The following is a 10315-nucleotide window of genomic DNA, read 5'->3' on the forward strand; positions in this document are numbered from 1 at the left end:
CGTTGAGGCTATCACAGGTTGATATGTTGGCCGTGGCGCGATATATCGGCAATATTAACTCGTGATTCGTCAAACAATCCGATACTTGGTAGTGATTCTTTTTGCGCTGTAGCTATTGTCGTAATCGGGAACTTTTGTTGTCGGCGCTGGCCTTTACAAGGTCTTTATTCTCTTGATTCCCCTTTGATGCCACGAGATTGAACTGTCCTCTGTAAACTTATCCCTGCCGTTGCCAGCCTCACCACTTTAGGGGACCACAGCCTCTTGTGGCGCACAGCTCATTCAGGGGCCTAAGGCAGCCACAACTTGCAATCCCGCCCATGCAATTTGAATCCCTGCATATGAGCGCCTGATCAGTCAATTTTGATGAGGCCTCTTTCTCCTCATTTACGTAGGATCCGAGAGTTCTAAGCGATACTTGAACTATTTTGAGGACCAACAGTTCAAGTATTAATTTCTCTATGTATAATGACTTTCTTAGAGAAACTCAATCAATAGAACTCGACGCGCTTTGGGATCTTCACCACGAACCTCAAGGTTTCAAGATCTGGCAGTGGAGACTTTCGTGATGCGGCTACGTTCAAGACATTGCTGCTCCAAATCTACTGTATATGAAACAGTTCTATCACTTCAAAGTTCACTGGTTTATGCAAGCCCTAGACCGAATTCCATCCTCCACAGCAAGTTATTAACCCGCTCTGTTAGGACAAGCTAAATATCTAGACATTTGGCGGAGGGACTTTGATTTGAGACTTTTGTCAGCAAGGAAGACCATTAGGATTGACGTCCTTGATCCGCTAGTGCCCACACCTTTAGCGATAAAGCCACGGTTAGAGTTTGAGATTGAGATTTTGCTGAAAACTTCATTTGTTTCACCTGTTAGCGTTGCATATTCAAGGCCATGCTGAACTCAATAACCCTTGCCTCCGGGAATACCTCCCAATGTTTAGATGCATGGCCATCGAACTCAAATATTACTGATGTCGTGTCCTGTATCATCAGTATTGAATCGGGAGATGGGGATACTAAATTCGGTCAAGATTCGGGGGCCTCGGCAAAGAACAAGATGACGGGTGCCATTCAACGCGACTAATTCTTGACTCACATCTGATTGGTCAAGAACGTTTAGATTGTCGATGCTGTTCCCCTGTGCCTCTCGAACATCCATCAAATGGAGTCGGTGGGGCCTCCCGACTCTGGAATGTCGTGCAGGGCAAAGCAGAGACAGCCACATCTTTCATCTTGCCATGGTCTTATTTCGTTGCCAAGGTGAGGGCATTCGAGTCGGATGTCATTCTCGATTTTCAACATACCAACAAAAATGACAACGTCCAAAATTGGGAGCTCCGTGGTCGATACGAAACCGGAGATTTGTGATATAGCAACGGCTCAGGCCATGTTGCGTTGGTGGAGGGTCCAAGTACCGACGGGAGATGCACAAGGTCAAGAACCTCGGGAATGTCACGGGAGGCTTGCAACAGGACGGGTCACGTGACGAGAAGCCATTGAAACGATGGCGTGTTTACACTCAATGAGACCTTCTAGGATGGAGGACATCATGAATACAGGTGGTGGTGATGCTCTTGTCCTGGACGAGCGAGGAGCTCATCATCAAGTCTGCGCATTGACATGATAAAAACAGAAGAGGGAGAAAGGAAAAGCACGGGACCCTGTCGAAGTCAAAAGGTGCGGGTACCCGCCAAGTTCGGAGGTTTGTTGTGGGCTACTGTGCATGTGTGGGTGGAAGCAAGGCGTGCATTCGTGGGTGCTTTTGAGGCAGCGAGTTGGGGCTGTTATGCTGTACATCCAAGAGATCACAGCTCCGTGTCCTGGGGTGACGATGATGAGGTTGTTCGAGTCGCGTCGCCTTCGCGAAACAGTTGAAACCATGATCCTTTAAAAAACGATTGCTAAGCTGGTGGTTCAAAAACCCGGGCATGGGCAGCCGCTGGCCCCGGTTGCATGGTGGGCTGGCTGCTTGGCGGCCCCTTTGAACGAGCTAGAGTATTGCCACGTAATGACGAGAGTTCAGACAGGGCTGTGAGTGAGCGAGAGCACCTTTTTTTTTTTTTTTTTTTTCGATAGACGGGACGGGCCAAACATTCTAGTTACTGTGTTTCTCTGTGCGCAGTCGCTGACAACAGTCTTTGTTTCTGTTACACGAGATGTTGCGAGGGTTTTGAGCAGTTGCACAGCTTATGAACCGCAGTTTGGAGATGACGCTGGCAACCTGGTAAGCAAGCAATGGAACCAAGCCAAGTCGTGAACATGCCCTGCAACCTATAGCCCTGCTTGTCCTCGCAACAGTTGATCAGTGAGTCTGCGAGTGAGCGCGTTTGTCTTTCTCTCCGCCTGCCTGGCGGCTATCGGTGAGCGTAGCGAGTTGTGCATATCATGTCACGCAGAGACAGTTGGATGGATGGATGCTCAGAATGGACTAGATGACATTGGGTGTGGCATCCTTGCAGCTTGTCCGTGGTGGCATCTGCCCGTCCGGAGCTGTGGGAGCCAGGCGTGCGGCGTGCAAGGCAAGCCGGTGTTTATGGTGGGGCCAGTTGATTGTGAGCTTGTCTTGAACCATCCATTCGCCTCCCCAGACTGGTTCGACGGAAGGTTGAGTTGAGTTGAGTTGAGGTGGTGGAGGTGGTGGCGGATATCGTTGAGGGGCTTTTGCTCCATTGCTTCGTCGTTCTTCCCAGGTAAAAGACTGGGTAGCAACAACGAGCTGCCTCTACCGAATCGTGACATCGCGAGTCCAGAGACCATGAGGCCAAATTGGACTCGGATTCTCTAGCCCATTGTGACATTGCGACCTCGAATTGGAGTGAGTACCGCAGGGGTGAAAGGGATGGGCGGGGGACAGAACCTGACACATGTTCAAGTAGAGGTACACTGATCAAGTCGAGTCTTGAAGCTTGGGTCTTGAACCTCCATGACCCTACCCCTGTCGTGGCCGATCTGCATCCGTCCGTCTCAGATTTTTGGGAGGAAAGGCGAAATGCATCAGCCCAAGCCCTGAAGCATGGCATGGCATTCAACGCGGGCTAGCCGTGACTAAGGCAGCCGACGTCATATGATTGGGCAAGGATTCAAGAAGCCTCATGCACAAACTGGGGGGGAATCATTGACGGAACACCATCACACTCGCGGCGGCAGGGGCGTAATCTAATTGATGACGAGCGATAACAGAGTTGCTTGGCTGGTTTTCTGCTGATAGAGACAGAGCAGGCAGCAAATGAACGAAGGGGGAAGAGACGAAGCAATCTTTTCCTGGCTATGACCCGTCGGTTGCCCCTCGTTCTCAGTCACTCTCGAGTGTCATCATCCAACAAGGGCATGATCTTCGAAACCTTGCCATTCTCGTGGACGGACGCTTCTGTTGAAGACGAACCTAACGATGATGGAATGACCAACAACTGAACAGACCAAGCCAGGGCAGGCCAGGGATATCTACCGTTGTCTTCAATGTGGCACGGTCATGGCTAGAGGCAGGGGGTGCGTGCTGTTATTTCAGTCATCAATCATCTTGGAGGTTACATTTCACCATCAATATCCGCCATGGCCCAAACGGGTTCAAGGACCTTCAAATGCTCACAGCGAACCCCTGCTTGTCCGAGCATTCAAGGTCCACAATCCGCAGGTCCACGACCCCTGCTCAGCGAATCGATTGGCTGCCACTCCACCATCTTCAAAGTACCGATACTTTTAGCAGCGCACCAGACATGGGTGTCACTGTTTTTCTCCTCTAAAAAAGAGAAAGGCTTGTTGGAGAGTTCGGTTCTGTCTGTTTTTCCATCCTTCGACCTGGCGTTCGCTAGCGCCTGTCCCATTTCAAGCCCGCCGTTCAGTGGGTTAGCTCCCTTGCACCCAAAAGCATCTCGGTAATACGTGAGTTCAGTGTGTACCACTTGGACGTTTTGTGCTTTTTGGTCGTCGTCCCGCTATTTGACGAGAACAGATGCCACGAGCAGTCTTGTCCGATCACGCTGTTTACCGTTGCTCAGCTTATCAGCCTCCCTGGTCTGTATCACATCACTGGAAGCTTTGGGGCTATTCGTGGATCGAACGAATGGATTGGATGGTTCTGTACCTGCAAACTCCCCCCCAGTCAGCCCCGTGCCTAGCTCCCCGTAAAGGCCCCGTAGCTCCAGCGCGAGCAATGTCGCTTTATCCTTGGCGTTTTAAGGGTACCTCGACAAGGTATCCGTATCCTTCCAGCCCATCCAATGCATCAATGAATCCTTGCAGCACCCCAACTAATTCGAGCTAGCAGAAACGGGGAGAGAGCCACAGGCAGAACGACCTGATCCTGTGCTAGCTTGGTTGTGCCTGTTAGGGACCTTGCACAAGAGCAGAAGCATTGATTGAATCTCGGGCTGGGCTGGGACGGGAGTGACCTAAGGTACAGCACAGTACAGGGGCGGTAGAGGTGGAGGAGGGAGGTACGTACCCACTCATCACCGCCCCGACTGGAACCTTGAATTTCATCTTTCTTTTGCATCTTCACTTACCTTTCCTCGGACAAACCCCATAAACAACATCGAATAATCCAGCCTCTCCTTCGAGAATAGGTTGGCTTCCCGGGACCCTGCTGACTGCTGTCTTGAATTACGCCTCACATCGTCAACTGCGACCCGTCAGCGACTCTGCGCCTTTTGCGGCGCTCTCTGGGACCATGGTCGTTAAGGAATTCCTCGACTCGGATAGAGTCAACTTTCTTGTTTGGAGGTTCGTCACTACTTCGCGTCCTCGACTCGCAATCACCGCGCCTAGTCGCCTTCTCGCCATCACCTTTTTCCCCTACCGCCGGACCTTTTTGCTGACCATGAATTTCTGCGCGCCTACAGATTTCTTCTTGAAGGCAGTATGTATTATGTCTGCGCGCTCACGGCACCACAGCTAATCTAACCACACTCGCCCACAGATTATCGAGAGACTGCTGCCAAATTTCAAAAGGAGTGGCACGTCAAGCAACCTCACAGGGAATTCGCCTTTGCGCCCCACGTCAAGAGCCATGCATTGGTTTCAGTGATTAATCGTGGCCTTGTTTACCACGCGCTTGAGCGTGAGCATTTACGGAAACTGGTAAGTAATCTTTTTGGGGAATCATTGCAATCTATCGAGAGTTTCGGCGCTGCGCCTGTTCCCCCACCCATTAAGGCGAGGTGGGCTGTATTCATGACAAGGCCAAATTTCCAAAACGGTCAGAGGCTGACAAAATTCACCATATGCAGCTGCCTCAGGATGCAGCAGCGGAAGCAGCCGACTCGCTGCAGATGGGCATTTTTGGACCTCTGGACGCGCATCCACAAGGAAGAATTGAGGCAGACGAAGAGGAAGATGCGGAAGGAGAGGAAATTATCGAAGAGGAGGTTACGAGGAAACGTGCCCCTCAGCAATTATCGAATGTGTCGCCAGCAAAACGACAACGGTTAAGCAATGGGTTGGAGAATGGCGCCGATGCACCGGCTGCAGTAACGGTGCCAGCATCAGCACCAACGGCAACAACAGCAACAGGAACAGGAACGGATTCCACCACAGCAGCACCGGCACCAGTAACGACACCTATGGAAATTGACAACCAGCCTGATAACCATGCATATCCTTCACCTCTCGAGGGTGAGCAAGCGCCAGAGCCAATGGTGCGGACTGACGGCCCTGAACAGGGTACCCAGGTAGACAAGGTCGAGGAGCTGGCTCCCGAGACGACCTTTATCCGTTTGGTATATGACGGCCAGAATCAAATTCAGGGAAACCGAGGCGCTACGCCATCACCTTCCTCGCCCTCTGGGCAAGACAATGCTCCCATCCTTTTGCGATGCGAGTGGAACCCAAGAGATCCGTCCATCCTCGCAGCTGGTGGCACCGATGCGCTAGCCCGTGTTTGGACAGTCCCTCGCGCGGGCCCCATCGAGCCGGGCCAAGATCACGTGTCACTTCAAGGTCACTCCCTTATCGATCGTGATGTGCCCCGCGATACCATAACGACGGCCATGTCGTGGACCAGCGATGGCGCTGCAATTGCAGTAGCCACAGACTCAAGGAACCATGCCTCGATCAATGTGTGGTCCGCTGAAGGCGCACATTTGCAGTCAATGGAATTATCAGAGCCTCCAATCATCAAGATGCTATGGAACCCTAACAACACAGCTCTACTAGCCATTTCCCCGGACAAGGGTGGTACTCTTATTACCGTTCACTACCCGCCCGCTGGAAACTCTCTGTCATATGTCCTCCCGGACCACAATATTGATGCTACACCTTTCGATGCAGCGTGGACTGGAGAAGCAGAATTCTTGCTATGTGGTGGCGACCTAATGCTATGCCTGCAATGCACAGAAACAACGATAGTGCAGGCCAGAAAATTTGAGACCAAGGACGACGATCTATTTTCCCAGGTCCTTTTCGACGGACGTTCGCGACTGGCCGCTACGTCCAGCGACAAGGGCACACTTGACGTAAGAATTTACTCCAGAGTAACATATTGAAAAGAGATGCTAACTGTGGTATAGCTGTGGGATGAGAGTGGTCAGCGAAGGTCCATCTCTGCGCACCAAGGCACCATTACTGCGATGCAATGGCAGCCTCTGCCCGAAAACCAATCTGGACCTGACGACGAGCGTTTAATTGCGACTGGAGGAGACGACTGTGCAATTCTTATCTGGAATGCTCGAATGCCCGAAAGCAAGCCCAAGTGCTTCTTGACCATGGATTCACCAATTATGAGGCTCGCTTTCACGCCAGACGGTGCATTTATCGCGGGCGCGACATCAACTCAGATCTTGATTTGGAAAGTTGGAAGCTACGCTGTGCCGCGAGCAAGCTGGAGTCGACCGGTGCATCCAGGCTGGCTCAGCCCCAAGGCCAGTGCCGAGACGGACGAAGAAGATGAGCACTGCTTGTGCTGGGATGCTGATGGCCATAAATTGGCCTATGGCTCCAATAGCAGGGTGAGTCAGGGGATGGTACCATATGTTCAGTTGCACTCTGCTAACACTTGAAAAGCTTGCCATCATCAACTTCCGAAGATGACGACTACACCAAAAAGGATAACGTTTGCAACATTAATAGGATCTAGATGTGCGAGGAGGCAGTACGGAAGCCCTCATGCCAATTCGCTACAAGAAAAGGCGGCTTGTTCAGGCACGTCTTAGGAAGACAGTCGAATGGACTGTGATGCGAAATGGGCATGGTTGGAAGCCCTTAATGTCTATTCCCGCTTGGACATGGTTGAAGCAACCATTTGTACGAAACTGCGAACTCGCGAAAGCTCTCTCTTGTATAACACGACGACGAACTACGGCTGGCTGGCCACGAGGGTGAAAACTGAACTCTCTGATTGGCACATACACAACACTATCTGGGCACCTCTCTAAGCACGAACTCTTTGTTGAATGAAGGAACATGGATAGAGGTTATAGGAGTACAAACGACATTGCTTTCATCGCATTACCTTTGTTTTCTTTTCTTTGTCTTTTTTAGGATCCAGGGGTTCTGAGGGCGGGCTGGTTTACCACGGGAGGTGAAGGCATACGAAGGGCAAGCAAAGTACTGGGGATGCGGTCTGATCTGAGATTTGGGTTCTTGGGGAGCCTCATACCCAGTCTTCACGGTGTTATTGTTTTTGGGGGGGGGCTTCTGCGTTATTTGTACGATTATATACCATCTGGGGTGATGAAACGGCGCAGAAAAACACAAGAGGCTTGTTTTTACATATAAGGAGTTGAGATTGGTTCTAGCCAAACCGACGATGTCAGTAAAGCAATAGTTTCAAAGAAAATAACTAACATTATGACGTATCGCCGCCAACTACACAGAGTGAAAAGGGGGCTCGAATGGGAGGGAAGAGGCGCAGTAACATATTGGGTCAACAAGGTGACCTACATAACTTGCAGTTTGTTGGCTCGATACCGAGATGAAAAGTAAATGGTGTAAAGACGGACGGAAGAGATGCACTCGAGACTTTACAGTGATAGGGTATATATACGAGGGGCCATAGCGTCGGGACACATTCAGGTTTCTAGACCTTGCCTGATCAAAGCCAATCGGATCTGAAGAGTGTAGAATTCTCAGCTGTAGAGTTGTTGAGGCTCAGCACGACAGGGAATCTCACCTGTAGTCGTCTATATCAGGTAGCCGAGGATCTCATGGCCCCCCTCTCCCCGTCTCTTCTGGCGTAGTCATTTGTGACAGAAGGTCGTGATTGGAGGTTGCATTGCAGACTGAGACACCACGCACTGTTTGCCTTGCATGTCTCAGCCTCAGCTGCAGATCGGAAAAGTATATAATGCATTATCATGGATGTGAGAGAACAGGTCATTGTGTGTGTGCGTGTGTTGTTTTTTTGAGGCGTTTGACTTTGGTATTTGGCAATCGTTGCGTTATCTTGACAGGACTGTGAAGTGTTATGGAAAGGTTATAGAACAAGTAGGCGTATACATGTCGTAATGATTCTCTATCATGTGAGATGGCGTCTCCCTCATCTTAGACCACGGCATCACCGAGTCACTCACTCACTGTGAGTTGGTGCTTTCTATCGTCGATGGATGGTCTAGCCCCCCAAAATATTCCGTCCCCACAAAGTTTGGTTCGTTCGCCCGATTTTCCATTTCCCTTCGAGGCCATGTGCATTTGTATGTTCCCTGCATTAGCTCTGTATTTGCATTTCTCTTTTGTTTCCTCCTCTCTCTCTCTCTCTCTCTCTCTTTACTTTCGAGGTTTATGTAAGTGACGTGCGCCCCGCTTCCAATGGAGGGGTTGGTTCCTTTTTTCAAGGTCAGGCCCTGTCTCTCGCTTGTTGTCACTGGGAGTTTATTAGTTGAGCTGTATTGGATGTGAATGAATCTGAATGACTCGGGAAGTCATCAATCACTTTTTGTTTCTGCCTTTGTCTCATTATTTATAACGAGAAGCTGTTTATCGTCTCTGAACCACCTTCATCTTAAAAACCTCAAACATACATCTTGAGCACTATTCTCAAAGAAGCCAACAAACTCTTATCAACTCTCTTCCTACTACCACCAACCTCCACCAAAAATCATCCATAACACAATGTCTACATCAACACAACACCATCAACCAAATCGCTCGTCAGGATGGACGGAAGAAATGCGCGATAGGCAAGCCCGCGGGAAAAACCCATACAGCGAAGAAAGCGACGTGAGCGATGGCGAGCCAAGGCGTCTTGGACCGCGGTATCGTTCTTCGGCTTCACGATCTTTCAGCGCCGACGCTGATTCCTACAGTCCCGTTTTTGAAACACACGTAGAGAGAGAACGGAGAGGAGAGGCTATGTATATTCTGGATAACCATGCGGCTCTCATGGCACATGCGCAAGCGACCGGCGATGTATGTATCATCACCATATTAATATTGAAAATACTAGTCGTGCTAAACCATCGTGTACAGAGCATCGCTGGGCAACGCCTTCGATTTATGCGCCAATTATGTGGCTTCGAAGATAAGCACGACGACACCAGCACGGCGAGGAGTAAACAGAGTCGCCGAGTTAGTGATAAAATCTCTCGATAGTACAGAGTTCTCGTCATAGGAAGGGAGAAGGCGGCCCTTGGTGAGATAGGGATCTTTTAGCAAACCATCACAAGCCTTTTATAATGAATCACGACTTTCAAGTAATAGAATTGAATGAACCTGTATTTGCTTATCCATGCAGCTGTAGTAAATGTTTACTGTTAGTAACCGCCATCTGGTTCAAATCTCTGGTGCAAGTAGATGAAATCAAATAAATACTGGCATTTTGCCTCTTCTAATTGTCGTTATAGTCTTGTGCTGCTAACATCTAACATCGACGTGTATGCGTGTACCGCTGTGTATGTGAATGTGTCTGTTCCTTATGCGTTTGTCCACCAACTACCTGTCCCATAAGTACTTCTCCAAGTCCGCCGTCTTGTATGTCCTGATTCGCTTATCAACAAGTTGAAAACAATGTCAAGATGCATGTGCGGAAGTCCAAATCCATTCCGTACAAAAAAGACTACAAGAAAGCGATACAATGTTCAAACCAATGTGCCCAGAAAAGAAAACGCCGGCAAATGCTGTATCGGGACATGTAAAATCCGCCCCTTTGTATCAAAAAGAAGAAAGAAAAAAAAGTCTAAGCATATCTCATACTGCGCGTCCTCTGTTGCTGCCAGCCCATTGATGTAATCAAAATAGAGGCGAACTGATAGGGGCCGTATGGAGTTAGGAGAAAGTCCCTCGAGGAATATCAGGGCAACGCGACTAGTGTTTGAGTATTTTTGTATGCCCTCCGTGTTGCTATACGTATTGTTTAGATAGTGCTTGAACGACGAGC

At 49.7% G+C, this 10315-nt stretch overlaps 4 protein-coding genes across 15 annotated transcripts; 3 read left to right on the forward strand and 1 right to left on the reverse strand.

The window, feature by feature from the left end:
• Window positions 1-470: 470 nt before the first annotated feature.
• FOXG_17938 (uncharacterized protein) lies at window positions 471-3236 on the reverse strand. Its single transcript, XM_018397958.1, has one exon. The coding sequence runs from the start codon at window positions 3027-3029 to the stop codon at window positions 2541-2543; it is 489 nt and encodes a 162-aa protein (XP_018232988.1). The 5' UTR covers window positions 3030-3236; the 3' UTR covers window positions 471-2540.
• Window positions 3237-3414: 178 nt separating this feature from the next.
• FOXG_00730 (uncharacterized protein) lies at window positions 3415-3885 on the forward strand (the record flags this gene model as incomplete). The annotated part of the gene is made up of 1 exon (XM_018377289.1): window positions 3415-3885. Exon 1 carries the CDS (start codon window positions 3559-3561, stop codon window positions 3883-3885), a length of 327 nt encoding a protein of 108 aa, XP_018232989.1. The 5' UTR covers window positions 3415-3558.
• A 550-nt stretch (window positions 3886-4435) lies between these two features.
• Window positions 4436-7960, forward strand: FOXG_00731 (uncharacterized protein). 12 transcript variants are annotated; one of them, XM_018377291.1, is made up of 6 exons: window positions 4436-4728; window positions 4848-4864; window positions 4925-5085; window positions 5235-6458; window positions 6513-6950; window positions 7006-7960. In XM_018377291.1, the coding sequence occupies exons 1-6, from the start codon at window positions 4676-4678 to the stop codon at window positions 7030-7032; spliced, it is 1920 nt and encodes a 639-aa protein (XP_018232991.1). In that variant the 5' UTR covers window positions 4436-4675; the 3' UTR covers window positions 7033-7960. The 12 variants fall into 12 exon arrangements, with proteins under 12 accessions (XP_018232991.1, XP_018233000.1, XP_018232997.1 ...); XM_018377292.1 differs by having other exon boundaries at window positions 4436-4864; XM_018377299.1 differs by having other exon boundaries at window positions 4925-6458.
• Window positions 7961-8278: 318 nt separating this feature from the next.
• FOXG_00732 (uncharacterized protein) lies at window positions 8279-9723 on the forward strand. The gene is made up of 2 exons (XM_018377302.1): window positions 8279-9348; window positions 9409-9723. Exons 1-2 carry the CDS (start codon window positions 9052-9054, stop codon window positions 9529-9531), a joined length of 420 nt encoding a protein of 139 aa, XP_018233002.1. The 5' UTR covers window positions 8279-9051; the 3' UTR covers window positions 9532-9723.
• Window positions 9724-10315: the final 592 nt, after the last annotated feature.

Source organism: Fusarium oxysporum, chromosome 1 (assembly GCF_000149955.1).
Source record: "Fusarium oxysporum f. sp. lycopersici 4287 chromosome 1, whole genome shotgun sequence".
NCBI lineage: Eukaryota > Fungi > Ascomycota > Sordariomycetes > Hypocreales > Nectriaceae > Fusarium > Fusarium oxysporum.

What these genes read in the sequence shown, in the direction of transcription:
- FOXG_17938 (XM_018397958.1), bottom strand. Translation starts at nt 3,029, where the DNA reads ATGCCATGCTTCAGGGCTTGGGCTGATGCATTTCGCCTTTCCTCCCAA.
- FOXG_00731 (XM_018377290.1), top strand. Translation starts at nt 4,676, where the DNA reads ATGGTCGTTAAGGAATTCCTCGACTCGGATAGAGTCAACTTTCTTGTT. An exon ending in GTGAGCATTTACGGAAACTG is followed by an intron (nt 5,086 to 5,234) that starts GTAAGTAATCTT and finishes CACCATATGCAG; the next exon opens with CTGCCTCAGGATGCAGCAGC. An exon ending in GCGACAAGGGCACACTTGAC is followed by an intron (nt 6,459 to 6,512) that starts GTAAGAATTTAC and finishes ACTGTGGTATAG; the next exon opens with CTGTGGGATGAGAGTGGTCA.
- FOXG_00732 (XM_018377302.1), top strand. Translation starts at nt 9,052, where the DNA reads ATGTCTACATCAACACAACACCATCAACCAAATCGCTCGTCAGGATGG. An exon ending in ATGCGCAAGCGACCGGCGAT is followed by an intron (nt 9,349 to 9,408) that starts GTATGTATCATC and finishes CATCGTGTACAG; the next exon opens with AGCATCGCTGGGCAACGCCT.